This window comes from Hyposmocoma kahamanoa, unplaced genomic scaffold (assembly GCF_003589595.1).
Source record: "Hyposmocoma kahamanoa isolate Upper Pololo Valley unplaced genomic scaffold, ASM358959v1 175, whole genome shotgun sequence".
NCBI classification, from domain to species: Eukaryota; Metazoa; Arthropoda; class Insecta; order Lepidoptera; family Cosmopterigidae; genus Hyposmocoma; species Hyposmocoma kahamanoa.
Window position 1 is genome coordinate 562,328 of NW_020653685.1, and position 14,737 is coordinate 577,064.

General features: G+C 33.6%; 1 protein-coding gene across 1 annotated transcript in view; it reads left to right on the forward strand.

Annotated features, from left to right (window-relative positions):
• The first annotated feature begins 6,942 nt into the window (after positions 1-6,942).
• The window catches only part of LOC113225805 (probable ATP-dependent RNA helicase DDX52), an 18,686-nt gene continuing 10,891 nt past the window's right edge, over positions 6,943-14,737 (forward strand). The window contains exons 1-7 of the mRNA XM_026458245.1: positions 6,943-7,020; positions 7,505-7,735; positions 8,776-8,961; positions 9,784-10,036; positions 10,617-10,689; positions 12,474-12,686; positions 13,962-13,965. Coding sequence (XP_026314030.1) covers positions 6,943-7,020; positions 7,505-7,735; positions 8,776-8,961; positions 9,784-10,036; positions 10,617-10,689; positions 12,474-12,686; positions 13,962-13,965 — 1,038 coding nt within the window. The remainder of the gene's footprint in view (positions 7,021-7,504; positions 7,736-8,775; positions 8,962-9,783; positions 10,037-10,616; positions 10,690-12,473; positions 12,687-13,961; positions 13,966-14,737) is intronic.

Sequence of the window (14,737 nt, forward strand, 5' to 3'; positions counted from 1 at the left end):
AATATAACAGTATCTTCCACTTTTAATATAACAATGAATAATAATAATTGCCGTTAATAGCAATAGTTTCAAATCCGCCAATAGTACCTCAGTAATTATAGGTTATATATTAACAAATATATAATAAGCAAGATAACTGTAGCAGATTTTTCGTCTTTGTTAATAATATAAACTTAAAAAGTCAATTAAACAAAAGCAATACCCTAAAAACCTAATTATACCGACAGTATTTTATAAAAATAATACATTTTGTAGCATTTTCTAAGCTATACATTAGATAACTTGTTGTACATAATTTTATATATACAACGAACAACGACGAAGAATCTACTAAGCATACAATAGAAACATAAATACTTATATAGTTCCGTAACTCAAAGTGCACTTACAACATTTTTTATATAAAGGTATTAAGTATATAATAAGTAACAAGTTCGCTATCTCCGAATCGAGCAACACCGTTGATCACCCGTCTTTTACAGTACCTATATAAAAAAAGTATTTACACTTGACTACCGTTATATTACTAGAAGTAACTTTTAATCTACAGATAAATTGGACAGTAGTTTGACTTTGTTGAAATATAACAGATGTTTCACGTTTATATTGACACCATATTACCACTATGATAGCAGAATACCACGTGAATAATTTGCCTATGCCTTTGTTTATACAATAAAATTAAATCCAGCAAGGGAAAGATTATTCTTAGGGACGTATTCTAGAACTCTATTCAATGCTCAAGTCAGGATTGCACTGGAAACACAAGCACTGGAAATACGACGCTAATGGCAGGGACTTGAGTATGATTTCGAGTGCTTTAAACCATACTCAAATCCTGACTTGAGCATTGAGTAGAGTTCTGGAATACGGCCCTTAGTAAGCAAACTATGTTTCTAATATATTAATATTTCTGATTTCTTGTCGAGCAAATAATACACGTGAAAGTTTTGTAAATGTGACACAGCTGTTATATTCAACACGGTTCAACAACTGCTACTTGTTATGCTTGAATGACACATTTTATACACAGAAAACTATTTTTTAAGATAAAGCAGTTTATATGTCAAAGTTAATTAAGCAATTCTAATTTTAGCTGCACTATATTTTTGCTGACACACCTAGGATTAGAATTTTTTTCTTTTATTTTTCTTAATTTAACGTGTGCACGATCTGCGTCTTTTTTTAGCATTTTCTTTCATAAGCACACGTCTTAGATGGTACATACTCTCGATTTAAAGGGAAATAAATTAAACTAATTTATTGTATTTAATTGAGAAGCGCAGTCGAGAGTAGGTACCAATTATGGCGTATTTATTTTAAGCCTTTAAACTAATATTGTGTTACTATATGTAAAGGTTATAGTTTTGCCATCTCGTTGATCAAAGAAGAAATGTGTTAAACATTGAGTTAAATCACTTTTGTTATACTTTTAATGTTCAGAATCGGTGAGGGATGTACAAAAATGTTTCATAGTATTGTGTATCGAGGAGTAAGGTAATAAGGTGTGAAGGGACCGTATTATAAGCGGACCGAAACAGATCCGGATTAGGGTTGTAAATTCCCTAAAAATATACTAGGTTATTAATTTGAAAATTGCAGAAAATATTGACATAATTTGTTTTAAAATAAAGTTCGCTATTTTTTTGGTAAATTTTAGAAATTAGGAACGGGTAGCAATCCACCCTATTTCCGGCTCTGTGTAAGTATAAGCAGTTAGGCTTCTCTTGAATTGTTGTAAGTTGACACATCTATTTCGGTCGGTGAAGACACTTAAAGTACTATTGTTGTAGGTTGTATGGGTCGAATTATCGAATTGAAACAATAACTATCATTGGAATTTGGAATTTAGTACATTGACACACGGAACACCCTCTCTATCATTTATTTATTGTTTAACAAAAGAGGATCATCTCAAAATAAGAGAGGAGGGTCAAATTAATTTTGTTTTATAATAAGATCAAATTGATATCAAAATTAATACGATACGTGCGTAAATAAAATTGCAACAAGCTCAATATGTAGTGCCAAATGTTTTTAACAATTCAAATTACATTGAAAATGTTTCTAATTAACATCTCCCTTAAAGTTGAAATTCCAATGATCGTTAGATTATATATTTGAGAGCAATTTTTCAATATTGCTTTTTAAACAAATGATGCTGTGATCATACCATCATTCGTTGGATGTATACCGTAAGACTTTAGATTTTGCAGGAAATCAATAAGAACGTTACAATGTAAATTGGTTAAAAACCCTGTGAAATTTGTTTAAAGATAAAATATTTCGACACACACAATATTTAAATAATTTTTTGTCTACTTACTAAATTTACAAGAAAAATGTTTTAAAAATGCTCTCAAATAAACCTTAAAGTGGGGTGTCTTTTCTTGTTTTGATGTTGTTAATCTATGTGAATAAGGAATCCGAGGGCTGCGCACATATCAAAATGACGGGAAAAGTAGTACATTAAGTATCTAATCTGACTTCTAACATCAAATGATAAAACAGGAAACCTACGGAGACATTACACAGGAAAATTAAATTACTGGCGCCATTTCTTGGTAACTATTTGTAGTTACTAGCGCCATCTCGTACCGGTTTCCTGTATTATTGTTTGCCTTTTCGGGAGGAATGTACTCTGGTTAGTTGAGCGGTTATTTTAGGTTGAAACCTCCGTTTGATTCTCATCAAATATAACAGTTGGATGTAATAAAAGTATAAAAATAAAATAAACTCGCAGTGATTCCATTGAGAAGTGTGTATTTTATTAATTACCCTGCCAATTTTCCCTAAAACTTATTATTATGATTTTTAACACAGTACAACAGGAATGTTCTGTATTAAAATGAAAATGTAGGCATATGTTTGCTGTAGAGTAAGTCCTTTATAAAGGACGACTAAGTAACCTATGAATAAATCGTCTGTTTAAAGGAAAAACCACATAAGGGACATTTCTACAAAAAGTCTTTATATAGCTATGGTAAGAGAATCACTATCTTTCTCCAGGCGAAACTCAATAACAAAAAAGCTATAAACTCAATAAGTAGTTTTATCTGCAGAAAGATGGTGATTTTTACAACTAGTAGGTACATAATTTAGAGATTTTTTGCGGATTTGTGGAATGTCACTTATGTGGTTTTACCTTTAAGCAGACGAAATTTAGTAATCTAACTCGGTAGGTAGACAGAATTAGGATAACATAAATTTGTAGCAGAGTTCGACAAATTATATATTTTTTAAACACGACAAAACAATAAAAGCTATTCACGTTATATTATCACTCATTAGCATACGATCATTGACACCTACCTACGGATCATTGATAATGCATCACTTTTCGAGTCAATTGCAATGAGAATTAATGTTTATTTTCACAATTTCACACGACAAACTTACGTGTGACGTTACTTTTTTGTTCTCTGGTGTGACTGTAAAAAATTGTGACAAGTCGCTTCGAAAATGTACACACATACTTTTAGAGTTGATCAACGAAATACTTTGGCGGTAATTTTTAAAACGTTTGAATGATTTTAATTTTTGTAAATTACTCGTGTTGTTTAGAGCTACGATGTATTTTTTTTAATTGTGTTTTTGTTGAATTTCTATGCGATGTGTACTATGGTATTATTTAGGTATGCTCGGTTACATTCTACAGAAATTTAACTGAAAATTACCAAACAGTGATGACACGTCTATTCGGCATTATTCGTGGGGGCGGACCCTATTAATGAACTATCTATTGAGATGATTTCAATTATATTATGATATATAAATATCGATAGATAATATACCACGATTCTCGATTTCACTGATCGTGTCCATCACCGGTTCATAAACTAAAACATAATATCATTATAATCGTGCAAAACTTATTTATAATATATTATATATTATAATAGGTACATTATTATTTTTTTTAAATTTCATCCATTTATTTGGGTAGACAAAGTTCTATCTGCAATTCCCGCGTTTGCCACACAACATTAGGATACACGCAATTGTGTTGTTGAATATTGTATAATAACTATTACTTTTATTGAAAAGAAAGAAATAATCAGTTTTTTGTCAATTCTGTGACTATCATAAACAGTTTTTTTTAATTTATAGATGGCAAAGAATAATTTTATTACAAAAAAATTAACATGTTGCTAATATACCACCATGCATTGCATCGATGTCGTAGTGACAAAGTAGTGACATTATCATTTAGGCGCTCCGCAGATTGAAAAACTTTAGTTGACGCAACTAGCAACTCTTTACAAATTTTCATTAACGGTTAGTTGCCGGTTGTAGCAACTAAAAGGCCTAGTTGCTGGTTGCCACAATTTTAAATAAACTTTCGAAATCCACAGTCAAGACTGGCGTTGCGGGCGACGGGGAGGGAATGAAGTTGCTTCACGAGTTGCGGTTGCCGTTTGCGGAAACTAGCAACTGGAGACAACCGGTACAAATTTGCAAATTTCTAGTTGCGGCAATTAAGAATTTACTTAATCACGGATTTCGGCAATCGAAAACTGTAGTCGATTGCCGAAACTCTCAACTGAAGTTACTGCGTCTGCGCGGTTTCTTGAAATTATATGAAAAACGTCATAAACAGCTAGTTACGGGTTGTCAGTTGCCGAAATTTGATGATCAAAGTTGCTCCTTCTGCACAGTGCCTTAGCGAAATCTGTTAGACGTAACGTTGCCACTGCACACCACATAGAAGCATGTCGTAAAAAAAATAGATTTTTCTTATAATGACGGTATTATACAATGTAAGACAACCACACTAATTGCCTGGTCTCAAACTAGATAATTCTTTGTGGCACGTCAAGCGTGACACTTTGTACTTTGGACCGTTCTTACCGTAAGCGGCATAGAGTTGGATGTAAATCTATAGGTATTTTTTTTTTTTTTTTATTTATTTTGGTACAAACAGTCATTATGAATTAATATAGAAATTTGAACTATACTATAGACAACGAGTACCGAATATTACACTTAAGTAGTAATAACATGTACTAAAAGGGCTTAAATATTTATGTAGAGAGAGTAAGTGTTAAGCTTGACGTGCTTTTGACCCTGTACCATTGAGTACCAAAGCACCGAAATTAACTCCGGGGCTCTTCTCAGAACACCCAGCAGAACCAAGTTTGAAAGTTAATTTTCCAAATTGATCCTACAGGGAACCGAACCTGGGACCTACGCATCCAGCGCCCACAATATAAACTATTAGACTCGAATTTCAAGTCAATGCGAATTTCGTAATTTCTGAACGTAACAGTCAAATTTTCAAATGTCATCCAAAAAAAATGGCGCGCTTCCAAAGTTACGAGTACAGTTTTTACAAAGATTATTTTTGTTTTAAGTATATTATGAAGAAAATACGAAGAAAGAAATGATAATTAATAAAGTTAGAACTATAGTCCTTATTTTAAACCAAACTACGTAAGATATTATCCTGAAAATTACACTAATTTACGAATTTAAAGTTTTTGTTCAAAGTGACAATAATATGATGTTAAATGAAAGTGAAAACATTAATATGACTCCCGCCGCTTAAAAGAATATTTAGAAAACCCAAATAAGAGAACTACGTTATTTATGAAGAAATGAAAACATAATGTATGTACAGACTGTACTAGAACTACAATGCAAAATATATTTTATTGATGATCCCGATCGATAATTAAACGAAGACATCTCTGTGTATCCAAGCCAAAATTCTTAATAAAAAAAATCAAATGTCAACATGTCATCACTGAGTAGAGATGGTTAATATAATATATAGCTCAAATTATAACGTTAAATTAAAAAATAATTATAGCAATTATAATTTGAAAGACATAAAGGTGTTAAAATTATAACGAACTTTTTTTCACTTTGAATTGGAGTACGTTAAGAAAATTAAACCAAATGCCATCTAGCGACATCATTTTACAATATTTCAATGTCATACCATCAATCTATCCGTGCTTTACTTACGCAGCTAACAAACTAAATTCTTCGTCGTCCTGAGTTATCTCCCTTAATATTTTATAGATGGCACCATATTCTATGTGAAAATTGCGGCTCTTGTCATTGGTTGAAACAATTATAACGTGAAATACTTTCACATATTATTTGTAGCATTTAACGCTTGGTGCGAAAAGCGAAATAGCTGATTAGTTTTTTTATTTTAAATTTCACGTTTGAGTACGCTAAGCGTTAATGCTACATTTAGCACTTAGCGAGTATTATAATTGCAGTTATGTTATAAATTATAATTTTGGTTACGTTTTAATACGATTTTGAGCTAATGGTGGAACGTTAGCAAAATTTCGTCTGGTGAAGCGATTTAAATTAAGATATAATTAAGTACTTGGATTTATTTAGTTAGTTTAGCGTTTGTTTAATTAATAAGTCGTTGTAATATATGTATATAAAAGTACGAGTGTGTGCGTTATTATTAAATATTATAAATGTAATTTATTGTAAATAACCAGTGTAAAGTTTTGTGCAAATTATAAATAGTAAATTGTTAAAGTATGAAGGGAAGCTCATTGATTTATCGTCTATAACCTGTAACCACCATATTATGTAATAGTTACAAAACCAATGAAGTCAATCGTAACTAACCATAAAAAACTGTAAACTGTTCTATAGATAGACCATAGATGCTATACTTAACAAGTTAGCGCACGTCAACTATTTCACGTTCCTTTCCATTGTTGGTTACATTATCACACGACCTAGAGATGCTAAAAATTATAATTATAGCACTTTAAATAGCGCGCTATAAAAATTTAGCATTTAGCGTGCTATGCGAATATAGCAGTTAATCTCATCTCTATAACTGAGTAGCTGTGAACTTATCATGTAATAGTCTGTGGAACTTATTGTTGTTGGTGACTGGTGTAGTTTGCACGTGTGTTTTGCCAAGAGTTTCGCTAAAAATTCGCATTAAATGGCATTAACATGGACGCGTACGATATTTTCAAGAAATTAACTAAAGGCCTAACATTCAAACGCAAGGTTTTGGGCGTTAAAAACAATGTGAGTATTGGACCTAACCTCTACTGTTTAATTATCTAACTCGATATTATTCTGCGTAAAACTTACCTAAAAAGCTAAGAACACGTTAATAACAGTCTAGCCAATAATCTGTGTATTTTAAACTTGTCCCCAATGTTGAATATTAAACTGTTTCGATTTTTTGTTCTATATCGTAAAATTGTATTTTTTGAACAAAAAGTAAACAAACCTATTTGGTTAAAATTCTAAAGCAATCACTCAAAAACTCGAATAAGTAACACTTTCACGTATATTTCGAAGCTTTCGACTTGATATAACATCACTTTTCCAACAATATTCATTTGAATAGCATAGTAAAATCGTGTTTGAAAAATGGTAGTCCAAAAGTGAGGTTATTATTCATCTATACTTCTATGACTTGCCTATGGTTATTAATATATATATTAAGTCTAAACCAAATATTTTTTTTAATAATAATAAAATCTTCGTAATTACACTATTGCAGGATCCATCTCCAACACTTCAACAAATAAAAAAGGAAGAAATAAAGACAGAAAAAAGTGAGGAAGACATTAAATATGAAAGTTTATCAGACCCTGAAAATACAGATCATGATGATAATTCCAATGATGATGAAGAATTGCAATTAGTAGAAGGTGTCAAAGTCGGAGAGAAGAGAAAGAAAAGAAGAAAAGAGAAACCTATTGATCTGAAAAAGAAATTGGAGTTAGAGGAGGTTTGTTGTCTATCAGTTATGTTCCAAATAACAAATCTGAAGCAGGTAGTACAAATGAAATAAATTATTAATAACCTTCCACCGTTAGCTGTTATTCAAAAATGTTTGGTAAATTGTATAATATTTCAGTTTCATGCTAAAATATGATTTTTTATTGGTCTTTTAATATTTTAGAGCAATTTCACAAAGAACACAAAGTGTAACTGAAAAACGTAACTAGCAATAATCATTTTTATTAATTATCATTATCTGCTAAATAGGAAATGGTCTTTCATATTATGTTAGTAACAGTAAAGCTTCTTCAATAGTAGGAAAGCTCCTTGGGAAAAACTTTTTAGCCAGGAAAGTACTGCCACCAGGCAATAATGTGAGCATTACTGCATTCCAGTTTTGAAGGGTAAGGGTACTGGTGAAATTACAGGCACAATACTTGTGAAGTTATGTCTCAGGATGACAGACGCAGTGGTAGTGCCCCTCAGATCTTTGCGATTTAAAGCTGTGAGTAGCACTGCAACTGTTCACGCTCACACGACTTGTTCGTCCTGCCACTTTTTTTTTTTTTTTTTTTTTATAAATAACGCACACACTCAACATTGCCCCGCACTAGGGAAACCCTGTGTCGCGGGTGCCATGGACACACACATAGACAACCACAAATTACACCCAAACTCACGAGAGAAATAATTGTAGGCCATACATATATTTCTCCCGGCCCGGGAATCGAACCTGGGACCTCTGCGTGGCAGTCCGGCATGGCAACCGTTCGGCCACGGAGGCAGTTTTGATACTATAGAAACTTGATATTATAGAAAACAATATACAACTATTTATTTTGTGTTTTCTTATACATATAAGTGAAAACAAGACAATTTTTGTTGGCATTATAAATAAAGAAACATTGCTATCGATCATTACTAGAATTAAATAAAAAATTACAATTGAAAACTCCGTCGCACAGCCACCCTCAACTAGTGTACTGTGCTTTACAGTTAAATAAAAATCTTAATAAATGTACGTCAATATTTGTGGCCTATTTCCAGCAAAACCACTTCCGCAACCTCCATGGCATCAAAGCAATCGGGCGTCACATTCCAGCCGCACTGCAAGACTTCTCCGACCTCACGTCACGATACAATGTTAGCGCAGCATTAGTGGACACTGTGGGTAGATGTGGATACAGTGAGCCTACGCCAATTCAGAGGCAGGCTTTGCCTTGTATGTTAGAGGTATGTTTGCTTCCTTGTTAAAATTATTGAGGATTCCACCATAAGATATATTAGGATTATCGTTTCCTAAGTTTAAAACTTACATTAATTTAAATTAAAAAGTCATATTACAAAATTGAAGACTGTGTTAGATAATGATGTATAAAAAGACGGCATGAGTCTAGACTCCACACAAATATGGTTCAAAGTGTATTCCATAGCATTTAAGTTTGAAAAGAGCAATCCCTAGAGTTTCTTGCTCGTTTTTGTCAGGGAAGTCAGCACTGTGAACGAACAGTAGCTTAAAAACTGACATTCTCAAGTGTAAAAATTTTACCTATGTAATAAATGATTATATGCCTTTGAGATGCAATATCATTTATGTGGTACAAACTATTAGTTATGAATTCAAATGTAGAGTCTTAATAAATACTTAAATTTGTTTTCAAAAATACTAACTATATCGTTCAGAAATACTACTTCTAGTAATTGTCACTGGTGTCAATTTTTCAATTTCAGCATTCGATGCCTTGTCATAACATTTTCCTCTCCTAAAACTACACTAACAACCATGACCCTGCCATTATAGATAGATAAACATAACACCAATTGCCTGGTCTCAAACTAGGGAATTCCCTTATCATAAACTGAACTCCAAGAGCATCAGAATATATTGACCAGAACCAATTTAGTGAAGCTTGTTTCCTAAACTAGTCCTACTAAGAATTGAACCTAGGAAACTAAGCACCATGTATCGACTATCAATTGTTTCTTATGAAATATAAATTGTATAATGATACTTGTTTACTTTTTTGTATCTATACACTAATATTTCATTTCCAGGACCGCCAGATCCTAGCTTGTGCCCCAACAGGCTCAGGCAAGACAGCGGCATTCCTGCTCCCGTTGATCCACACCCTAGGCGCAGCCCAGGGCGGCCCTAGAGCCCTTATTCTCTGCCCCACGAGAGAGCTGGCTCACCAGATTTACAGGGAAGCATTGAGACTTAGCACCAGCTCCGAGTTGAGGTGTAGTGTATTGAGAAATATGAAAGAAAGCAAGGTCAAGGAACGTGAGGCTACTATTAGAAAGAGTGGTAAGCACTTCTGTCAACTTTATTAAGTAAAATTTCTATGTAAGTTACTTTATAGGAAACCTATACTGCAGCACTCGCAAACAATTACAAACCTTTATTGCATTACACATAAAAGAATTCGTAAGATCTGCTGACTCAGTTTATATCTCAGTTGGTTAAGAGCGGTTGCCACGGCATGGCAACAGACACTGGTTTGAACATGGAAGAATAAAATTACTCAAATGCCTTAAGGCTCGATTACTATCAGAACCGCTGTCGTCAAAACTCACACATTATTATTATTAAATAAAGGACATAACTTTATAATTTTGACATATTTTTGCATGTACTCTTGTTGTTTATATATTGCATGTCAGAAATGGCTAAATGTGTGAAACAGCATTCTGTAAACATTACCATCAAGTATTTTACTTACCACTTTTAAAGCAACAAATTAAATTAATTGAATTACGAAATAAGTTGATAAGTCCCATGTAATTTCACCAATTTGAGACCATTACCTATTTTCTGTGTGCTTTTGTTGTTATACACGCACATAGCACAGAGCCATGTTTCATGGGGTATTTATCTTTCTTTCCAGATATAATAATAAGTACACCAAACAGATTGTGTTACTTACTGAATAGAGACAACGTTGGAATCACTTTGGAGAAGTAAGTAATATACTGATGGTTATATTCTATAACTTCCCTTGAATTTATAACAGCGACTTTAGAACTATCAACTAACTTCAAGGGCTGTCCGTTTAGGGTTCAACCGCACTTGTCAGCACCCTTTATTATATTAATAATAATGTACCAGTTAGTTTTGCTAGTCACAACAAAACTAACTGGTCAGTCTCTGAGGGTCGTATTACAGAACTCTACTCAGTACTCAAGTCAGGACTTGAGTATTGCAGTGAGCACTGAAAATCATACTCAAGTCCTTGCCATTAGGGTCGTATTTCCAGTGCTTGAAATCATACTCAAGTCGGCTCAAATCCTGGCTGGAGCATTGACTAGAGTTCTGGAATACTGCTTAATACCCTGAATACCCTAGGAATGGAATGCTCTACGCCGGTAGAGCATTCCATTCTTCATTCAGTCTGTATTTCCCGAAAAGTACAATTTGGGGCTATTCAAGGCTAGAGTGAATAGGCATTTTTTAGGCAAACGCGTCCCATCGTCGGTCACATCGTCGCTTAACATCAGGTGAGATTGTGGCCAAGCGTGTGTCTATTATATCTTAAAAAAAAATACCCTGAATGTGCTGCCATCTAGCGGTCAATATCTGAACGACGCTAAATTCGAGATGTTTACTTAGTTCTCAAAAAAAGAAACGACCATATTACATTGCAGCGGTATAAGGTTTACTTTCTTTTCTTGTAATAAAAAAATATTACGATAAACAGAAAATTTAAATTTATTAAAATTACATTAAATAAGACTTCACAATGATATGAAACACCACCATAGATAATATTACAAGTGCGACTATAATTTTTGCATCCCAAAGTAAGTTCTACGAGTTTGTTATAATTATTAATACAAAGATCGAACACTCAGAAAAAGCACTCAAAAGGACTGGTAGCTGTAAAGGTACTAACTGGGTGATAAATCTGTCAAAGATTTCTCATAGATGGCGCTACGACTAAAAAAGTCGTTGAAAAACCAAGTACATAGCGTCTGACACGGTATGCAAGAAGACATCGGTTCGAATCCGACCGGATCGAAGGAATTTTTTCTGAGTGTTCGATCTTTGTATTAATAATTATAACAAACTAGTGGAGTAATTTCACAAAAAACAATTGAATATCAATTCAATAAAAATTTAATTAAGTTCTACGATTTTCGAAATTTTGCGCGAGATAAACCATGACGTACAAAAGTATGTGAAACTTCGCGTACTGTGGCAAACGTGACACGCAGACTAAGCACTTCTACTTCTTGTTGTTGCCAACTCATAGGCTGGCCTGCTGCCGGTGAAAAAGACTGCATCAAAGTGCGTTGTGGAGGATTGAGAATACAAAAGGAAAGCTGGTCTTACAATTGTTACGGTCTACCTTATACTATTTTTGATAAATGTCATACAAAAATATCCAACAACTAATTAAAATGGACGATAATTGTGATGTTTGTGATTGTAGTTGCGTTTGCACGTTTTAACCATCACTTGGTTCACGGACGATTTTGTTTTATATTATTTAATGGGGTTAGTACATTTCATCACTAATACGTGGCTCACTTGGTGCAACATTGACGTAATTATAATTTTGCTAAGTATGTTAACACATCATCTGTAACATTGCAAGTGTCTACATTTGAAGAAAAATCGGCATTAATTTAAAATTTACTAATATGTTGTAAAATGACCGACGTGCTGACGTGTTTATTTTGAGCGCGATGCTTAAAATGCTACGGTGTATAAAGTAACTTAAAAAACTTATTAATATTTCCAGAGTACGTTGGTTAATAATTGACGAGGCAGACAAGCTCTTCGAAGGCTCGGCTGAGCAAGAATCAGACTTCAGACAGCAGCTGGAACAAATAATGGGTGCGTGCGGCAGCCAGCAGCGGCGCGTGGCCATGTTCAGCGCCACCCATACGCCCAACGTAGCCAAATGGTGTCGCCACAATATGAGAGGGTTGATTAACATTACCATTGGGCAAAGGTACGTGATATTCTGCAGCTGGAAATATACAGGCTGTATATTTGAAAGTGAGACATATTCATACATGTCATAGTAAATCATGTTACAACTTAACATAGACTAAAATAAAATTAGGATATTAACGCTTAATTTCGAGTGTAATGGGAATGCTACCGAGCGAGTGCCGAGTGAGACAGCAACAATAACAATGATTTCACATTTACGTTTTAGGTTATGTTAATTGTTTTTTACTTGAACTATCATCGAAATGTTTTAGTAAGTAGTTATCATTTAATAAGAATTGAGGTTTTTGGCGTAGTTAAAAATGTGAAATCAAATTAATTACAATGATTGATTTTTTAGTTACCTATTTACAGTTTATTTACACTTACGTGGTACGGAGCAAGTGTTCAAAATGTCCACCGTTTTCCACAATGCATAGTCTAGCACGGCATAGTAAATTTTGTTTTAAATTGTACAACACAAACACATTTTGTCTCACAGTATAAAATGCTGAGATAATCCTCTCACGCAACGCTTCGACACTGTTCACCTCTTTCGCGTAAACTCCGATTTGGGAACATTTCAATAGCTTGCCTCACACTATCACCACTTATTGCGTAAAGTCGCACCATCTCAGTCAATTCCACGTTAGAATAAATAACCATTTTGCGGCGATCGGGCGAGCGGAAGGACAAATAATTTACGTGTCTTCGTTAGATCAAGGTCGCGCGTGGACTGAAAAATTTCGCGTATGCGCCCGCGTCCTCACCCCCGACCTGTGCTTTGCTTTTCGCCGCTGCGTCGGAGCAATAATAGTGATGTGCATAGATTTCGATAACTAATGTTGTGCTCAAGTAGTAGTCGATAAAAAAAAAATTAAAAAATATTTTTTGTAAAGTTTAAGTTCATTACTTTATTATTTCTTTGGGTTGAGAATCAGGAATATAACGCACTCTATAAGTATGTCCCACTTTCAAATATACAGCCTGTATACAGAAATATGTAAGATGGCCGTGCTTCTTACATATTATTTAATAACAAAACAACGCATAAGGCACTAATCAAAACAAATCTGGAATTGTAATTATAAAACTGAATACTTAGAAACAAATTCCTTCGATCCCGCTGGACTTGAACCAGCGTCTCCTAGCAAACCGTGCTACACGCCAACTAAGCCACGGAACGAACCAGCGGAACCTACAAAGTTTTGTATGTACTTGTTGCAGATCTTTGATTTTTTTAACGACTTTTTTGTCGTAGCGCCATCAGTGAGAAATCTATTTCTTCTCTCAGCCAGGTATCTTCACAGCTACCAGCAGCTGACCAGAGATGTCGCTTTAATAATTGTAATTAAATTTATGTAATATCAGGATGTTATACATCTTTGTATTAATGTAATAATATTATAACAAACTAGTGGAGTAATTTCACAAAAAATAATTGAATATTATGATGGTGACACATCCAGACATTCAATTACAAATCTGGAATTCTTTGATAAATAGCCATCGTGCAATTTTGTTATTTATTTAAAATATACTCACACTTGGCCACAATCACTCTGATATTCATAATAATAATAAAAAGCTTTATTTATCTACATTTGCATAACAATTTAGTCTTAAATAACATTATCTATAGTTACATATATTGTGTAGATAAAAAGGAAAGAGTGTCAGCTTAAGCTGTTTTTCAGACCCTACCTTTTTGAAGAAACTCGCTACATTCCAATGACAGCAATCGTATGACGCGTCTCGAGTAGCTCCAAAAAATTATCACTTAACTATAAATATACCTATATTATACATATCGCTTAAAGTTAGAATTCTATTGTCATTATGATACCAGTGCTAAATAAAATTTCAAAATACTTAATATAGATGAATAGTATCTAAAAATAAAAATATAAGAATGTAAGCTACATCCAATTACTTGCCGATCTTTGCCTCGAAAGTAGCCAACGCTTGCATTTTCTTTTGAAAGTGTAAGACGATTTTGAGACGTTTGAGACTTATTGGACTATGGTACACGTCTGCCTAAAAAAGACCTATTTATTCACTCTAGATTTG